This window comes from Lissotriton vulgaris, chromosome 6, assembly GCF_964263255.1.
Source record: "Lissotriton vulgaris chromosome 6, aLisVul1.2, whole genome shotgun sequence".
NCBI lineage: Eukaryota > Metazoa > Chordata > Amphibia > Caudata > Salamandridae > Lissotriton > Lissotriton vulgaris.
The window spans coordinates 1,360,436,920-1,360,456,888 of record NC_141694.1 but is presented as its reverse complement, the minus strand read 5'-3'; the positions used below and the strand labels follow the sequence as shown (position 1 = coordinate 1,360,456,888).

Below are 19,969 nucleotides of genomic sequence, written 5' to 3'. Positions count from 1 at the left end.
GGAGTCTTGAGAGCATTCACCGGCTCCGGTGTCGAATCCGTCTCCGGATCCGTCTCAATCTTCGAGGAAGAAGAAGTAGAAGAGGCTCCTTTGCCAGAGGGTTCGTCGAGCCCGGTGCACCAGCCTGAGGTCGAGGTCGAGAAGACTCCGGTTTCTCGAGAGCAGCCTGTGAGCTCTTATCCTATCCAGGTCATGACCCTACTCAGTTTCTGAATGCAATGTATGGAGTGTATTCCAGAGCTATGTACCCTCTGGAGCACCGGTTGGTCCCACGGGTCCATTGGCATTCAATCTGGGTATTCCCCAGGCATATGCTCCTGCGCCTTTCATGCCATTCATGCCGGCTCCGACGCCGCCTTGGCATTTCTCGGTGCCGCCGAAGCCTTCGACGCCGAAGCCTTCGACGCCAAGATATTCGACGCCGATGCCGAATCCGAACCGACCTCATGAACAACGGTCTGGCTCTCCGGCTTCGAGTTCGGCGCCGGCTCCATCTCCATCGGAGTCGGTTTAGGATCCGTCTACGTCATTATGGAAGGAGAGGTCGAGGCGTGAAGCCCAGAGGCTTCTGGAAGAGCAGAGGTACCGTGATGCAGAAATGGAAGAGGGTGAGCTGCAGGATTCGGAGGATCTTTTCGACGATCTAAGGGAGGCTAGTGGTCTTGAACTGTCTCCTGATTGGGATTGGCCTCTGTTTCTGACGCCCCTTCTAAGGACGTGACTCCATATCACGTAGTTATAAGAAAGGCTGCAGGATTTGTTGAACATAACACTTCCTACTGCAGAGTCCAAAATCGAACATTCTGACAGAGGTCCTTCATTTGCCATCCTCTGTTGTGGAGCCTATGCTCCCTTTCAATGATGCCTTGGCGGAGCCAATATTAGAAGTGTGGAAAAGACCACTTACATCCCCTGCTGTTTCAAAGGTTGTTGCGAGAAAGTACAGGGTGGCTCCTGGTGACCCAGACTTTTTGTCTTCGCAGCCTTTACCAGAGAGCTTGGTTGTGCAGGCTGCCTGCTCGAAAAGATCTGCAGGCGCTTTTCCACAGGTTCCTGGGGATAAGGAGTCGAAAAAGCAGGACCAGGCCGCTCAAAAAGTATTTTCCTCAGCAAGTATGGCACTCAAATCGACAAATGCTACTTGTCTCATGGGACGCTATATCCATGCTTTGATGGATTCCGTCAAACAGCTGGCTCCAAAGATACCTGAGGGGGATAGGAAAGACTTTCAAGAAGTGATTGCTGACACCCAAGCTGCTGCTCGGCAGGTCATTCAGAGTGGGTTGGACACTGCTGACTCGGTGGCAAGAGTGATGGGATCTTCAGTGGCCACCAGAAGAGCAGCATGGCTGAAGTCCTCTGAATTTTCTGCGGATGTCCAGGTTGCCTCGATGGATTTGCCCTTTGATGGGTCAGGTTTATTTGGGAAAAAGGCTGATGCTGCGTTGGAAAGGTTCAAGGACAGCAGAGCGAAAGCAAGATCTGTGGGCCTACAGTCCAGGGGTACTGTGGGTAAAAGGTTCAGAGGATTTGGCAGGTCTTCCTTTTCGGACCTACAAACAGTCACAACAGCAGCAGCAGCAGCAAAATACGCTATACTAGTCGTACAGGGGCGGGCAAAGAGCTCACCCTAGAGGTCGTCGAGCTTCCTCCTCCTCTTCCTCTTCCTAACCCCCTCCCACCACAGCAAAGCAGCCCTAGGTCCGCCATTCCGGATCATGTGGGTCCAGTGGGGGGCCAGCTTACCTATTTTCTGCGGGATTGGGAATCGGTCACTTCGGACCTTTGGGTTCTCAATCTCGTGGAGAATGGGTATGCAATTTCCTTTCGGGAATTCCCTCCGAATTACCCTCCTTGCCAAGGCTTTGCGCGGAGCACCACCTGCTGCTTCTGCAGGAGGAAGTCCTGGCGTTGTTAAGAAAAGGTGCGATAGAGGTGGTTCCGGAGCAGGAAAGGGGTCAGGGATGCTACTCCCGGTATTTCCTGATACCCAAGAAGGATGGCAGACTTCGTCCAATCCTGGATCTCAGGATCTTGAACTTGTATCTGAAACAGGAAAAGTTCAAGATGCTCACCCTTGCACAGGTTCTTCAGGCGCTGCTGGAAGAAGACTGGATGGTGTCGATCGACTTGCAGGATGCGTATTTTCACATCCCGATCCTGAAGTCTCACAGGAAGTATCTCCGTTTTACGTGGGATCGCAGCACTACCAGTTTGCGGTCCTTCCGTTTGGTCTTACTACTGCGCCTCGAGTCTTCTCCAAGGTGATGGCTGTGGTGGTTGCACATCTCAGAAGGTCAGGGATTCTGGTGTTCCCTTATCTGGACGATTGGCTGATCAAAGCGGAATCTCCAGAGACAGTGCTTCATCATCTGCAGGTCACAACTCAGTTGTTGTACCGATTGGGTTTTTCGATAAATGTACCCAAGTCTCACCTGGTGTCCTCCCAGCTCATCCTGTTCATTGGTGCGGTACTGGACACAACTGTATGTCGGGCATTCCCTCCTCCTCAAAGGATTCGCGACATACAGGAAATGATACCTTTATTTTACAGTGGAGCGATCGTTCCAGTCCTGAAGGTCCTGCGTCTGCTCGGTCTGATGGCCTCCTGCATTCTGTTGGTCAACCATGCACGCTGGCACATGAGAGCACTCCAGTCCTGCCTCCGCAGGCAGTGGTATCAGCACAACGGAGATCTCAGGGAGTCAGTCAGGATCTCCAGAGAAGCTGCAGCGGATCTGATTTGGTGGGGCGTGGAAGGCAATCTGTCTCAAGGAAAGACCTTTCAACTGCCTCCATCGGTGGCCACAGTAATAACGGATGCATCCACTCTAGGGTGTGGTGCTCATCTGGGGGATCTGGAGATCAAGGGTCTTTGGTCTCCAGAGGAAATGTTGCTTCACATCAACCTTCTGGAATTGCGGGCGATACGTCTGGTGCTCAAGGCCTTCCTCCCTTCCCTTCGCAGTCGGTCGGTTCAGGTCCTGACGGACAACACCACCGCAATGTGGTATGTCAACAAGCAGGGAGGAGTAGGGTCGCAGTGTCTCTGCAGAGAGGCTCTGCGTCTCTGGTCCTGGGTTCAGGATCATCAGATTTGTCTGATGGCAAATCATCTGGCCGGAGTTCTGAACGTGCGTGCAGACAGTCTGTCAGCAGTTCTCAGCCGACCACAAGTTGGGGCTTCATCCAGAGGTAGTTCGTCACGTCTTTCGGACGTGGGTAAGCCTCAGGTGGACCTGTTCGCCACTCGCGAGAATGCTCACTGCCTGTCATTCTGCAGTCTCTAGTTTCCGATGCAGGGAGCCTTTGGGGACGCATTTGAGTTGAGTTGGGACTCACAACTCCTTTATGCGTTTCCTCCCAAATCCTTAATTCCTCGGGTTCTGAGGAAGATTCGCCAAGACCAGGCCCAAGTCATATTGGTCGCCACGGATTGGCCAAGAAGGATTGGGTACACAGATCTTCTCCACCTCTCCTCGTGCCCGCCGCTCTGTCTCCCTCTCAGGGGAGACCTCCTCTCTCAAATGGAGGGGCAGGTTCTACACCCCCACTGTCAGGGTTGTGCTCCGCAGGATTCGATTGATGCAATATGGGTTCCACCTCCAGACCGCACCAACACCCCTAGGATATCACCGAGTGTTCGAGTGATCAGGTAAGGGAAATATGAACAAAATAACAAACAGGAGGGGAAGGAAGGGAACAGCTGGGAAGGGATAACTGAAACGAGAGAACACACACAGGATTACAACTCATTCAATAATCCTACTCTCATTTCATTCTCACTACCCTCTCTTGTTTAAATATTCACCTGTGCCCTTTAAAGCCACCGCTCTTCTCTTATTTTAGCACAGAGTACTATTATGTAACATCAACTCCCTATGTAAAACAAATACACACGTTAGAATCATAGGAATATTTCACTTGGCTGATGCAATAGTATTAACCACTCTTGATTAGAACATATCCTCCTGATTTGTTGTAAATAAATGTAGTGTTTCCCCTTTAAAGACATCCTCCTGGAAATAAGTCTTTCTCCATTGGACCAAACAAGTTTCCCATGAACGAATCGTTCCAACTAAAGCAAAAGTTTCACCACAGTGTATAATCCACAAAAGAAATGTTTCTTGCACGGTATAAGGTAGCTTTCCACCACTTTTATCCGCGCTATCCTTTGTTCACTGTTCATTAACATCAAATGAAATCCAGCCTCCTGACACGGTAGAATGTAGGGAGCTACCCCACTACCCTCCGCTCAGGCAAGGGATTATGGTTTCCTTTGTCTTTGTTGATGCTACAAAAATCCCTCTCCTCTTTTATGAGGAAATCAAATAGAATCTCAGTATGCTCAAATACGTCTTTGAAGCCACACTTATCAGGCTGTATCCAAACAGATATTTAGTCAACCTTTTGAAAAGCACGTTAGCACAGATTCTTCTCTGTTCTCAAGTTTATGTGCTCGCGCAATAACGCGCTTGCCAGGAAATACCAGTGCGTGCAGGAAATATCAGATTAAACACAACGAGCCCGCTGTAGCCGTATTACTACCGCAATGAAAGGCAAAACGCCGACCTTCGGCTAGGCACGCCCTGTTGCTGTCAGGATTCCACCCGTGATGGATTACTCACGCGGCAGCTTCCACGCTTCCTGAAGAAACACCGACCCGGTTTCTTCTACCAAGATAAGACGGTCGCGCTGGAACCAGCGACCTGATCTCTTCCGTGAAACAATCCAGAATAACAAATTACACACGATGTCCCTAGGCCACGCCCCCTCATTTATGCTCCCACAACCAGCAAGGAATTCTGGGAGTTGTAGTCTGGTGACTAGGCAGGCGCAATGAAGGTATCAAATCCTGACACCCACCTCCAGACATATTGAACGGGGCAACCTGAATTTCTTTTCTCTCCCACATGACGTGGTGGATATTATTCTATCGACCAGGCGTGATTCCACCAAATCTGTCTATTCTTACAGTTGGTCTAAATGTGTTGCTTGGTGTGGGGAGAAGACTGTTGATCCTTTGAGGGCTCGGTTGTCTGATATTCTTCAGTTTGCACTTACTGTGGCTCAGCAAGGGTTTGCTGTGCCTACGGTCAAGGGTTATATTTCAGCCTTTTCGGCTTTTATCTGCCTGCCAGATCACCCGTCCTTATATAAATCTCCTGTGGTTCAAAGATTGAAGAGTCTTACAAATACATTTCCACTTTCTCCCTTTATTGTGCCTCAATGGGACCCGAATCTTGTGCTTACTTTTATCTTTTAAAACGGTTTTCTTGGTTGTAATTACCTCGGCAAGGAGGGTAAGTGAGCTTCAAGCTCTTAGTTCGAAGCCCCATTCTTGAACATTCATGCTGAAAGAATGGTACTTAGGATCAGGGCTGCTTTTCTGCCTAAGGTTGTAACTCCCTTCCATCTAGGACAGTCCATTACCCTACCTACCTTCTATCCTCCCCCTCACCCTTCCAAGGAGGAGGAGCGACTTCACCGCCTGGACCCTAAGGGGGCAGTGAGCTTTTATCTTGATAGGACAAGAGACTATTGAGTGGATGACCAGCTCTTTGTTGGTTTTGCTGGCTGCAGGAAAGGAAGAGCTGTGCGCAAGCGCACACTATCAAGATCGATTATACTATGCATCAAGATCTGCTACTCCCTGGCGGGTAAGGATCCTCCTGAGGGTATAAGAGCTCTCTCCACTAGAGCAAAGTCTTCTACATCTGCTTTGTCTAGGGGTGTACCTGTAGAGGACATTTGTAGAGCTGTGACTTGGGCTTCCCTCCACACTTTTGCGAAGCATTACTGCTTGGATTCCGAAGTGAGGAGGGACGGCCACTGTGCGCGTTCTGTCCTCCAAGATTTTCTGATATAGGAGAGTGGACACCCTCCTCCGGGAGTGGGGTCTGCTGTGGGACTCTATTCACAAGGTGAGGAATCCACTGGCAGATGTATCCATCAGAAGAACAAGTTACTTACCTTCGGTAACGCTTTTTCTGGTGGATACAGTATCTGCCTGTGGATTCCTCACATGCCCACCCGCCTCCCCGTTGTCCACTCTTCTATACCTGTGTTTATGACATTATTTTAATGTATTTATATGTATATATGTATATATATATTTGTATATGTATATATTGTGTTTTTCATACAATGGCTACACACTATGTGTGTAGTTTTGGATATTATGTACTGTGTACACCGTATATGTATAAATCTACTGTCATTGGTCCGTCCAGGTGCCTCGAACGCACGGAAAAAAGGGCGGAACTGATGTCAACACTCCGACGTAGGCCTAATAAGGAGTCAGTGACGTCAGTTGGAGTCGCGCGCGATGTCGTGCTCCTATGATGTCGTCCACGCGGGCGTGCTACAAAAGAATTTTCCGAACGTTTGCTGATCTGCTCCCAGGACACCCCCGCACCGCACGGCCACCAGCTGCAGCGTGTGCCCTCCTCCCGCTGCTGCACTCAGCCTCGCTGAGCCTGCCGCCACGACCCTGCCCCCCGCTGCCCTAGCCGGATCGCATCCTCTGCCTGACTGTTGTCGTGTTAATCTGTTTTTCTCTCCAGTGCTCTCTGTGATTTTTCGTGCTCATTGTATTTTTGCTCCAGTGTTCTCTGTTACTTCTCGCCCCCTGTGCTTGTGTTTTGTACTTTTTCCCCTTGTTGTTGTTCTCCCTGCGCCCCTGTGCCCCCCGCCCCGCTCCCCACCGCCGTGCTCGCGGCCACGCCCCCTTTTCTTTCTGTACCCTCCCCGCTCCCGCCTCCCAGCTCCTCCCTCCCTCCCTCCCACTTGGCCATAAATGGCGACCGTGCGGCGCAGGTGAGTGTGACCTGCTCCCAGGACACCCCCGCACCGCACGGCCACCAGCTGAAGTGTGTGCCCTCCTCCCGCTGCTGCACTCCGCCTCGCTGAGCCTGCCGCCACGACCCCACCCCCCGCTGCCCTAGCGGGATCGCATCCTCTGCCTGACTGTTGTCGTGTTAATCTGTTTTTCTCTCCAGTGCTCTCTGTGATTTTTCGTGCTCATTGTATTTTTGCTCCAGTGTTCTCTGTTACTTCTCGCCCCCTCTGCTTGTGATTTGTACTTTTTCCCCTTGTTGTTGTTCTCCCTGCACCCCTGTGCCCCCCGCCCCGCTCCCCGCTTCCCGCCGCCGTGTTCGAGGCCACGCCCCCTTTTCTTTCTGTACCCTCCCCGCTCCCGCATCCCAGCTCCTCCCTCTTCGCCATAAATGGCGACCGGGCGTACGTGCAGCGTGCACGCGCAGCGGCGCGCCGATTGTGCGCCAAAGGCGCACCAAAGGTAAGCTCGTCTGCGCCCGTCCGCGCCTGGACCGCGCCCAGCGCCAGACCCCCTGGCCCCCGCACACACCAGCCCACCCGCCGGACCTACAACTCCTCCGAACTCAACGTACTCAACGCCGGCCGAATCCCGGGATGCTACCAAGCCACCCCGAGGTGCACCCACGGACCCTTCAGCTGCCACTCCTGCAAGTACACCTGCATCCGGACCTGCGCCGCACCAGCACCCACCATGCCGAACACCAGCAGCACCCACCTCAAGTGCATCCTGCTCCACACCCGCTCCGTCCACAGACACGCCGTCCAACTCTGGAACCTCCTCGACTCGACATCCCCAGACATCGCCTTCCTCACAGAAACGTGGATTAACGCCTCCTCAGCGCCCGACATCGCCATCGCCATCCCGGACGGATACAAGATCACCCGGAGGGACCGCGTCAACCAGACGGGAGGAGGCATCGCCATCGTCCACAAGAACACCATCCGCATCACAACCAACTCCGACGATACCCTCAAAGCCGCCGAACACCTGCACTTCCAGATCCACACCGACCCCAAGACCACCCTCAGAGGCACCCTCATCTACAGACCCCCGGGACCACGCACACAATTCAGCGAAGACATCGCCGACTTCATCAGCCCGCACGCCCTCCCCTCCGCTGACTACATCCTCCTCGGGGACCTCAACTTCCACCTGGAGAACAACAACGACCACAACACAACCACCCTGCTGGACAACCTCGCCAACCTCGGTCTCAAGCAGCTGGTGACCACACCCACCCACTACGCCGGACACACACTCGACCCCGTCTTCTCATCCAGCAAGGACATCGTCTTCAACCACGCCACCGGACTCCACTGGACGGACCACAGCTGCATCCACTTCAGCTTCAGGAGAACCACGATCCACCACCACCAGCGACAGGCCGCACACAGAAGCTGGACCAAGATCACAGCCGACCAGCTCGCCGCATCCCTGAGCCAGCACCCTCCCATCAGCTCAGCGAACCCCAGCCAGGCCGCCAGCAACCTCACGAAGTGGATCAGCAACTGCGCAGACGACCTCGCCCCACTGAGGACCCCGCCTAGCAGACCCGGCAGCAAGAAAGCACCCTGGTTCACCGACGAACTCGAGCTCCAAGAAGAACTGCCGAGCCCTCGAGAGAGCCTGGCGCAGAGACCCCACACCAGACAACATGACCACCCTCAAGCTCGCCACCCGAAAACACCACCAACTGATCCGCACCACCAAGAAAACAGCATTCAAGGAACGACTGGACAACAACGCACACAACAGCAAGGAACTCTTCAACATCGTGAAAGAGCTCTCCAACTCCAACGCCGGAAACGACGACGTCACCCCGTCTCAAGACCTCTGCAACTCCCTCGCTTCCTACTTTCACAACAAGATCGCTGACATACACAACAGCTTCAGCACACAACCAACGCTCCCCACTACCGCACCAACTCCCCCCACCACCATCCTCCACGCCTGGACCCCGATCAGCACCGAAGACACCATCCGCGCGATGAACTCCATCCACTCCGGCTCTCCCACCGACCCCTGTCCTCACCACGTCTTCAACAAGGCCGACGCCGTCATCGCACCCCACCTGCGGGACATCATCAACACCTCCTTCATCACCGCTACCTTCCCAGAGAGCTGGAAGCACGCCGAACTCCGCGCTCTACTGAAGAAACCAACAGCGGACCCCACCGAACTCAAAAACTACCGCCCAATCTCACTCCTCCTGTTTCCAGCCAAAGTCATCGAGAAGACCATCAACAAGCAGCTGGCCGCCTTCCTCGAGACTAATGGATCCCTCGACCTCTCACAGTCTGGCTTCCGGGCCAACCACAGCACCGAGACCGCCCTCATCGCAGCCACCGATCGCAGCCACCGATGACATCCGAGGCCTGCTCGACAACGGAGAAACAGCGGCCCTCATCCTCCTAGACCTCTCCGCAGCATTCGACACGGTCTGCCACCGCACCCTAGTGCAGCGCCTCAGCAACGTCGGAATCCAGGAGAAGGCACTGGAATGGATCATCTCCTTCCTCGCCGGAAGGACACAGAGAGTCCGCCTACCCCCGTTCAGATCAGAAGCCACCGAAGTCATCTGCGGCGTCCCTCAGGGCTCCTCGCTCAGCCCCACCCTCTTCAATGTCTACATGAGCCCCCTCGCGGCCATCGCACGCCAACACAACCTCAACATCATCTCCTATGCCGACGACACCCAACTGATCCTCTCACTCACCAACGACCCCGCCACCGCCAGAGCCAACCTTCACGAAGGGATGACGGACGTAGCCGAGTGGATGATGAACAGCCGACTGAAGCTGAACTCAGACAAGACGGAAGTTCTCATCCTGGGTTCCTCGCCCTCCGCCTGGGACGACTCCTGGTGGCCCCCCACCCTGAGCACCGCACCCAAACCAACAGACCACGCACGCAACCTGGGTTTCATCCTGGACTCCTCCCTCTCCATGGGCAGACAAGTCAACGCCGTCTCCTCGGCATGCTTCAACACCCTACGCATGCTACGTAAGATCTTCCGGTGGATCCCCACCGAGACCAGGAAGACAGTCATCCAGGCTCTCGTCACCAGCCGACTGGACTACGGCAACGCCCTCTACTCCGGAATCACCGCCAAACTCCAGAAGAGACTCCAGCGGATCCAGAACGCCTCAGCGAGACTCATCCTCGACATCCCCCGGCACAGCCACATCTCCGGACACCTGAGAGACCTACACTGGCTCCCGGTCCACAAGAGAATCACCTTCCGTCTCCTCACCCACGCACACAAAGCCCTACACAACCAAGGCCCAAGATACCTCAACAGACGCATCAACTTCTACACGCCCACACGCCAGCTTCGATCAACCATCCACGCCCTCGCCGCCGTCCCCCGCATCCGAAGAGCCACCATGGGAGGAAGGTCCTTCTCCTACCTGGCCGCCAAGACTTGGAACTCCCTCCCGACCCACCTCCGCCTGACCCAAGACCACCTTGCCTTCAGGAGACAGCTCAAGACCTGGCTTTTCGAGCAGTAGCGGACACCCCTCCCCAAGCGCCTTGAGACCCTCCGGGTGAGTAGCGCGCTATATAAATGCTTTGATTGATTGATTGATTGATTGATATTCACAAGGTGAGGAATCCACAGGCAGATACTGTATCCACCAGAAAAAGCGTTACCGAAGGTAAGTAACTTGTTCTTTGGAACAGTATATACAGAGCCACTTTCTTACAGACGGCCATTGGCCAAAAGTTGTGGCATCTTTGCACATTGGGCAATTCACACAATCCCAATGTTCTTTGCCCTGCTTTACCCCCTTGGACGAATAGAAGAGACCTTGAAACCAAGGAGACTGGCTCATATAGTCCAGAAGAGACAGAGCACCAATAACAATGTAGTTAAAAATATTTTACCCTTTGGACTTGGAATCTATCTTGTACATCAGATACACATATACCACACTCATGCACTTGGAACAACTCCAGAAGGGGGACAGTCAATGATATTGCTGATCTTTCCTTTATTACAGAAACAGAAATATTAAAAAGTTCACAAAACCAAATCAATACATTTCAATGTTAAAAATGGGTACCAAAATTCCCACAATCTAAAAAAAGTACAATTAAAATCCATAGTTCCTAAGAAACATTAAATCAATATATAATTTTAGCAGCTTTCTGTAATAAAGGAAAGATCATCAATTTAATTGTCTGTCCCCCGTTTGGACTTGTTCCAAGTGCATGAGTGTGGTATATGTGTATCTGTTGTATAGGTTAGATTCCAAATCTAAAGGGTAAAATATTTTTAACTACCGAATAAGAGACTCCATTTGCTGGACCCGAAAAGAGTTTTAAGCTTTTACATTAACCGCACCAAAGGTCATCGGAAGGATGATAATCTTTTTGTGGGTTGTGTTGGTAAAAACAGGTGCAGAAATGGACTCTGTGAAGGTAGATAGTCCTTTCCATTAAGATCTGCTTTGCATTCGCCCAAAACAGGCTTTGATAAGGTTGAGGGACCATTGTAGCAGGGCCATGGCTGCCATCACCGCATTGGCACACAGTGTGTCTGTTCTTGACATCTGCTGGGCCACGGCATAGATGTAAAGTGCACATTTTCACAAAGCATTACTGCTTGATGACCAGGTCCAACGAGAAGGACATTTCTCGCATTTGGTCCTGAATTTTCTTTGGTTGACTGCACTCCATTGAACCTTCATCTTGGGAGATGGTGCTTTGGTATCTATTCCAATGTGAGAAGGTTAGAAGTATCTGTCAGAAAAACAAGTTACTTACCTTCAGTAACACTCTTTCTGGTATATACTTTGTCTTAACTGCAGATTCCTCTCTGCCCTCCTCCCTCCCCCTCGCCGTTCTGTGTCCTGGTCTCTGGCCAGCTTAAAATGTGTTCACACTGGTAATTCCATCAGTTTTGCGGTCTTCCTCCGTGGGCTTGGAAAGAGTCAAGTAAGAAACTTAAGTTGGTGCACAGGGGTGGCACTTGTATGTGGCTTGTCTTTCACTTCTGGAGCAGACAAAGCCAACACAGCGTTGCACTGAGTCACCAATTGATGCGCTGTATCACTCCTAAGAAAACATTCTGCATCCATTCTGGCATCTGTGAATATTGTAAAGGTGAGGAATCTGCGGTTAGCTAGAGTATCCACCAGGAAAAGCATTACTGAAGGTAAGTAACTATTTAGTTTAAGGCACCTTGCATGGTACGCAAGGCAATTGCCCTTAGGATCTCACGTCTTGGCTTCAGTACAACCCTGGGTCCAGCACATTAAAGCAGAGCTATTGGTATTGCCAATGTTCTTTTTATTGTGGTTCATTCCAAAATTCCTGGTGACAAGAGGTCCTTAGGTTTGTTTGGGGAAGACATCACCCTAAAATGCTTTCCAGGAACGCTTAATGTGTTTTGAGTGACCCACAATGGAGTGAAGTGCAGATAGGAGATATTTTGGAGGACATTTGTCCTTTTTTTTTTAACAGTTTCTTCTTTTTCTGGTCTCAAATACAGCATGTTGAGTGTGAACAATAGAGAAAAATTGTCATAAAGTATTTCTAATGTCTTTTTTTATTCTTGTTTTTTATTTAGACAACATTGCTTGATCTTGATGCATTGGCAAGACACCTAGCTGACTGTATTCGCAGGTAAAAAATATCAGAAATATTTCAAGAAAAACAATATAAATAACATTTTGATTACATAGTGTATGGTTTGTGTGTTATTTAAAGTGCAATCCATTAACAACAACAGCCATAGTTTGAATGTGTAATCGCTGTTTTTAAGAATGATTGATACAAGGTGAGATTATCCATTACCCTCCAGCTCGCTAACTAACTAAAAGCCGCCTTATCTTACTCCAGTCTATCCGCAATACTCAATAAACAACCACATGTATTTCACACTGACAGATACCATAAAACTTCACACTACAAACTCTCAAAATAACTGACCAAAAGTACATTCGAAGCTTATCACACACACACTCCCTCTAACCATCCAGAAATACAGAAGAATGTGAATTCAAACTAACTATTGTCATTATGAACCCAGAAAATAAACCATCATGCAATTTCTGTGATCCTCACCTTATGAATTTCCTCCAGGTGCCAGACTAGATCTGGTTATGGAAAATTTATAATAGTGCTTCTCGCGGACACATGGTGCTATAGCTCCCAGTCTGTGCCGACCCCTCTCCATATATGGCATCACAAAGCCATAAATAGTACAGCCTGAGGCCCATTTCCCTATTTTCTGCACCTTTTGCTTGCTATGAAAATGATGTGCTGAAGTTTTTTCAGTGCTGTATATCCAGTTTCTGGCTGTTCGAGTTTCCTTTTGGTTTTTCTTAGTTCCAGTGTCTAGTGGGTGAGTTCTGTGCTGTCTTTGTCCCTGTTTAGTTTTAACTTTCAACGCCACTACCCCCAGTCTCCTGTGGATGGATGGTGTCCCCTCCAATGGATTGTGTAAGCCAGCAAAGGTTTCCAGCTGCTGAGGTAAGTTCAAGGACACATATTCATTGCTGGGGTTGCTCTCCATCCATCCCCTTATGGCAATCTAGGTGTTCTCCTTAGTCAGCATCTCTCTTGACCTTGGGCCGAGTCATCTGTTTGAGGTTGTCCCTCTATTCTGACCTTGATGTAATCTCTGGGCCCTGTTAGGCAAAGATCCATTGCTCGGCTCCATCCCAGTGACATGTCTGGTGATAACACATCTGCTCTGGGCTTATTTGGCACCTGATGCTTACCCTGCTTAAGTGTTGGTGTTGGACCGGGTTCTTCCAGTATGGCCATAAGTTGATTCCAGCCCATTGTTTGCCCCTCTGCCAGCGGTTACTACTCTGGAGCTGTTTGACTACGTACACCTGACTGGTTCTTTCCCAGCCTTGATGTGTTCATGTCTGCTGCCAGTGCCTAGTCCATTTTTTTATCATCAATACCAGTAGGTAGAGGGCCCTCACCCCGCCTTCCAGGTGTCTGCTGTTCTGTCGATCCAGATGGACCAGACATTCAGTCCTGACCCTTATGCAGTGTCTCCTCATGCCTTGTGATTCCAGAGTCCCAGTCACTCTGCTTATTTCTGCTTAACTACATTAGGGTGTCGGACTGTCAGTGCAGTTAGGTAGAATGATATAAAAGACATGTTTTATGCCTTCTCTTCTTTTGAGTCTCAGAGAGGATTTTATTGGGTCTTTTATAAGTAATACCAGTGGAAGAAAGTCTAACTCTGAGGTTGATCTTGAATGGGGCACTTATCTTTCACATAAGGCAGTTCCTCTTTTATTCTATGTACAGCTCTGCACAGATGTTGGATCTTTTTCGATATTCATGATGAAGGTTAAAACTAATCGGACAGCCTCCAATGAAGCCCTTCCTCATCAGATCCCTTGCTGCCCTCTAATGAGGTGCTGATGGAACCCTTTAAGTATATTTGTCATTTACCAACCTCTGTGTAAGTGGTGGAGTTGCACAGTTCTATCGCTTAGGTCCTGGGGTCCCTGATTTTCTTTCTTCTAATTCTAACTCTTGACAGTCCGTGCGGCTTACCTGGTTAGACCACATGGTTGTCAAGCGCCCTCTCTCTTTGTCTTCATCAGTCTGTTGGATGTGGGTTGGAAGTGGATTGATGCAAAGGGGGGAGAAAGTTTTCTTGTGAGGTAATAATGCCCTCCATTCTTGCAGTGCTGGATGCCTTTTGACCAACTTCTCCTTCGCTCTTAGGAAGATGACACAGATGGTAGTGCCACTCCTTCCTGGTTATGTGAACAGCTGTTTTGCATTGGTGGCTACCGATCGAATCTGATAGACTACTAGCAGCGGATCCCTTAACGTAGAATTATCCCCAAGCGTGAGACTGGATCCGGAAATGTTTTCTTTGCCACAGCATCTCTGCGCGCCAGGGGCGGTACCACATGACTCCGCCCTGATGTCGTCCGCTGGTGTGACGTCAACGAGGTCACATAAGCACCACCCCATCATGCTGACGTCAGTTTCCTTCTTTTCCGCGTGCAACGCGGATCCGGACCGTGTCCCTGAACTGTTTTCAGGCCTTCTTTTCCCGCTTTTGCGTTGAGGAACAGTGTGCGAATGCTTTCAGGCTTCAAGACGTGTACTTCTTGTACGCGTCAGATGTCCGCGACTGACCCTCGCCCTATTTGTTTTTGGTGTTTGGTTGAGCACCATGATTCTACAGACTGTGACGCTTGCCAGCATCTAAAGCTGAAGTCCTGGCGGGAGCGCTGGATGAAACTTCTTTCGGCCCACTTGTCCAGGTCGGCCTCGTCACCGCGTCCGTCTCCTACTTCGAAAGGGTCCAGAAACCCCCGATTCAGACTACGGCATCATCCTTCGGCGAGGCCCCATGGGCGTTGCTTGCCCACCGGTAAGTCTTACAGCTTGTCACCAAGGCCTGTTCCCCGTCCTGCAGAGGGCGCAGGTTGCCCTCGGGACATGTGGCCTCACTCGTCGCCACCCTATCCGCCGTTTCCTGGTGTCGGGGTGACTAGGGTCCAGATGGAGGCCTATGCTACGGCTCTGCATGCTCCCTTGGCCCCTCCTCCTCTTCCTGAGACGTCCGCGGACTCCTTGCCATGTGCGGGGCCTTCTGCTGAGTCGCCTGCGGCTTCGACCCCGGCACTGACGAGTTCGGCTTCTGGTGTTGGGGGTGTGGTGTTATTGAGGTGCGGCCCTATGGGGTTTCCCTCTTCGACCCACGGCGCCTCTGCCTCGCTGCAAATCCCCGAGGGGGTCCCTGTGGTGTTGCAGGAGGTTGCCGGGACTAACGGTTTGTCCCAAGGTCCCCTTCGGTCCTCTGGGCAGGTGGCTGCCTTTCCAGAGGCCGAGCCAACACCGTACCGACGGCTTTCCTTCCCGGCCCTGGCGGCGCCGCTGGTGGTGGCTCGGGTCCAGGGTGCCTCCCCGGGTCCCTCTTGGCCCTCTACGCAGGCAGCTGCTTCGTCTGAGTTAGTCAGCGCCATTTCGCCGCCGTTCTTTAGCCGCCCCGCTCCGACCCCGTCCCATTCTCATAGGATGCAAGTGGTGGTCAATTAGGCGCCCCCAGTGACCGCTCCAGCGCCGATCGACGTTGCACCGGTGCCTGTGGCGGAGTCCACAACGCCGTGTCGCCGTCAGGTCATCGACTCGTCTCCAGAGGTCCCCTCCTCTCCGGAGGTTTGTCATCTCCTGGTCTCCTCTTCTCCGGAAAGGGGACGCCATGTTGTTGCTTTTTCCCCGGCGTCTTCCAAAGAGGGCTCTTCGCCCTCTCCGCGGCCACAACCCTCGAACCCTCTTTTCCACAACTCACTGTTGGTTGCTCCGCAGGCTTCTCCACCTTCCCCTCAGATCCCTCAGGCCCCCCCACTCGTCCGTGTATCTTCCACTATTCAAGAGCTGGCCGTTTCTTCCTCCAGCTGGACTCTGGGATGGATGGCTTAGTTTACAGCCGTCGCCCACGGACGAATTGCTTTCTCCCCTGCAACGACCCACGGAGGCGGGTGTAGCCTTTGTCCGGGCCATTTCCACGGCTGCTCGCATTTTGGAAATGGGTGACGCCATCACCCCATTCCCTATGGATCATTTGTTAGAAGTTCTCCACCAGGGCTCTGGTGGAGGGGAGCTGCTTCTTCCATTTGAAGCTTCGCTCCACAATTCTCTTCTGGGGGCCTGGGGGCATCCTGCCACGGGTGATACGGTGCCTCAGCTGCTCCGCACGATCCAGTCTGCCTTTCGTTCCACCCTTCTACCAGGGCCCTCTCCTGCAGACTGCTTTTCCTTCCTTGCCCTCAGTGTTGTTTCCTCCGTCACGGGAGGCCCGGTGGTTGGATTCATGGGGATGTAATATCTTTGCTTCCTCTAGTGCTACTTTGCGAGCGCTCAACACACTGTGTGTTGGCAGAGGCTACCTCCAGCCTGTGGGATTCTGTGAAGTCCATTCTGTCGCTCCTCTCCCACAAAGGTGTCTGTGCTGATCTGAGGCACCATGTGTTAGATGGCCGGGAGTAGGCCTTGTTTATTCTCCGTTCTGCCTTGGATTTTGCTGATGCTCTCGGCCGCGCTTTGGCAAGTTCGGTGGCTCTCTACCGCCATGCTTGGTTGCGGGATGCTGTTTTTCCAGATAATATTGTGGAACCAATAGTTGACTTGCCTTTAGATGGGGTTCTTTTGTTAAACACCCACACGGACTCCGCCATTCAACGGCTCCTTGCGGGTCTCTGTCCTCCTCCCCCTCCGTAAGCTTTGGCTTGTCGGTCCTTAGGTGCTTTATGGGAGGCGTTTATCCCACCTTTTTCTTTGGGGCTAGTGTTTCGGTTGGCCCGTCTGTGTGTTCTGTGTGGTTTGAAGTGCTTTCGGGGTCCTTAGGTTGGCCCCTCTGTACTGTTGGTACAGCCCTTTGGCTTTTGTGGTGTGGTTTTTGGCTGATTGATAAGCCGTCTGTGGTTGTACCCGCAGGTCCTTTAGTTCTTGTCCTCTCCTGCGTGCAAGGTTTTTCCCTAAGAGGTGTTCCCCTGTTGTGTTTGGGACGTGTCATACCCTAAGAGGGGTACTTGTAGCTATTGTGAAGCTTTGTCTTGAGCTGGGAGGGTGTGGACACCTTTTTGGGTTCCTCGCCTTTCCTGGCGTTACTGTATACCTCTGGTGCGGTCTCTTTTGTCTTTTGTCTTAGCGCAGCTTGCTCTGCTCCAGGTTCTGTTCCCTCAGTACCCACTAAATCGCCAGACCCGCTTTGGCATACCGTCTATGGCGTCTTGCCGTGGTGTTTCCGGCTTCTTGTCCGACTTTTCAGCCTCTTCCTCTGCCTTGTGTTCCAGGGTGGCTAGGATACTCCTAGTGTTCTCCTGTGTTCAGGTTGATGGCCTTAGATCCGTCTTATATATTTCTCCTCTTCTCTTCTGGCTGGTCTCACTTCTTCTTGTGGGTCGGGTTGTCTCTCTGGAATGGTACTTCTCTGAGGCTTGTTCTGGGATTCCCTGGCCTTTGCCTTGCGCTTGGCTTCTTCTGGGCATACTGCTTCATGGTGTTTGCCAGTTGCCGGCTGCGCACGCTTGGGCATTATGGTCCGCCTCTGTGGGCTTTGGCGTGTGCCCTTGTGCTCCTGCCCCTTGTTCTGCTGAAGCTTTGCGCAACTGTGTCTTTCTTATCACGCCTACGATTCTTGGCTGTGGGGCCGTTCCGGTATGTGTGTGTGTCCTCCTGCGGTGGGCTCTGCCTCCTGGTTCCTCCTCTTCTCCTTGGAGTTGGGATTGTTCTTTCTTTCTTGGTACTCCTCTGGCGTGGTCTATCCCTCTGGGGTTTTCTGACGAATGTCCCTTGTACCTCTGGTATGCTTGGGGTATCCTGGCCTTCCCTTCGCCTTGTTCTTGCTTCCTTCTGCTTGGTGGGGGCTGGGCAGCCCTTCCAGTCCTCATGACACATCCCCTGTTGGGGCCCTGTGTTTCTTCCAAGCTGGGGAGGTTCTCTCGCAGACCCTCCTCCCCTCTGGGTATGGCTAGGGTATCTATTCTACGTTAAGGTATCTGCGGCTAGTAGTCTCTATCAGATGTACAAGTTACTTACCTTCGGTAACAGTGTATCTGGTAGAGACGATTCTAGCCGCAGATTCCTTCACGACCCGCCCTTCCTCCCCATCCTGCGAGAACCTTCAGCTTTGTCTTTCTGCACTCGCCTCCCTCCGGGTGGCTTGTCTTTTATGAGTGTCTGCTTCACTTCCTCCCTGACTGGATGCTTCGTTCTGTTTAATTGTTCCACCCCTTCCTTGCTGGTGCAAGGTAGGTTGGTTCATGTGTACTTCTGCATCCCTACACCCTGTTTTTTACCAGTGTGGGGGCCTGCTTTTACTCTTCTTCCCTTTTAATTGTTTCAGGTTTCTGATTCCTCAGCAGTACTCTGAGTTGGGGTCTATTGGCTGTACTTCAGCTTTTGGTTCCTTCCAGGGGATACAACTCTCCTTGATGGTGTTGTCTTGAGGTAATTTGCAGTTACTTATCTGTTCCGGATTTGTTGCCCTTCACTGTTGTGGATTGTGATTGCAGACTCTCTATCATCTACTATGATGTTTTTCTGCCTCCGGGGAGGATGTTGCCTTAGATTAACGAGGCTGCTCCTCAGAGCGGTGCTCTACTCTTTCACTGCTATTGCTTTCTGTCCCTGGCACTTTTTCAACGGGTGCTGTTCCTCACCTTTAGTTCCTCCCTTTTCTGTTTTATCTGCTTTTCGCACACTGTTCCCATACTGTCCACAGTTTTGTTTGTGATGGCTCCGCGTTGTGGTGCGGAAAAGTTCTCAGAAGAAATCTCGCCATATCATGGTGCACCGAGTGGGCAAATGCAAGGGCTCCGCTGTGTCTCTATGCTGTCTTGTTTGTTTTTCCTCTTCTGGTCTCGGAGTTGATGCCCAAACTGACATGTTGGAGTTTTGATGTTTCCCCATCTCTTCGGAACAGTCGCTGAGCTGATCTTTGAGCAGCACAGGGGCAAAGACAAACTTTTTTTTAATATGCACAGAGTCTTTTCACATTGCCTAATTCTGAAGGGGAGTATCATATTTTGGGGAGTTCCTGAAACGGTCTCAGGGGGCCTTGAGCTGAGCTTCTTCTTCTGGTTTGCACTGCTTTAGTTAATCTGTGTTTATATGTGTTGTAAATAGGAACAGTGTTCCTTCTGATGTTAACAGCAGTTCCTTTGCTGACTGTCTAACGTTCTTGAGGACTGCACCCTAGTTCTGTTGAGAGATCCTGCCATATTACACACTTTACTTGAGCCTGCACTTTGCACTATGCACTGCGGTTTGGTTTATTCTTTTGTATTTTCTCTGCCAGGACATTGCTCTCTTGATTGTATTCTTCCATTAGTAGTTTAGATGTTTTTTAAGGGATGACCTCCTTGCTGTCATTATCATGGTTTGAAGGTGTGTGTTCTTCTGCTGTTGGGTACTTTATTTCCCTGTATGTTATGTCTAGCTATCGCTGGAAGAAGCACTGCAACAGTGCTAGTTTGGTCTGTGGCCTGCTGCTTGCCTAATTATTAATGTGTATATAAATACAGAAGCAAAATGTAAAACTGAAAATCCTAAGACATTCTTTAAATGTGAAGGAATTTGAAATTGGAGGCTAAGCTTTAAGTTGGTATCCTTAGATTTATGCAAGTTTGA

General features: G+C 51.2%; 1 protein-coding gene across 2 annotated transcripts in view; it reads left to right on the top strand.

Annotated features, from left to right (window-relative positions):
* USP34 (ubiquitin specific peptidase 34) overlaps window positions 1-19,969 on the top strand; it is a 2,709,276-nt gene that overhangs the window by 1,090,525 nt on the left and 1,598,782 nt on the right. For both annotated transcript variants that reach the window (XM_086927486.1, XM_086927485.1), the window contains exon 39: window positions 12,417-12,472. In XM_086927486.1, the coding sequence (XP_086783612.1) occupies window positions 12,417-12,472 (56 nt within the window). The remainder of the gene's footprint in view (window positions 1-12,416; window positions 12,473-19,969) is intronic.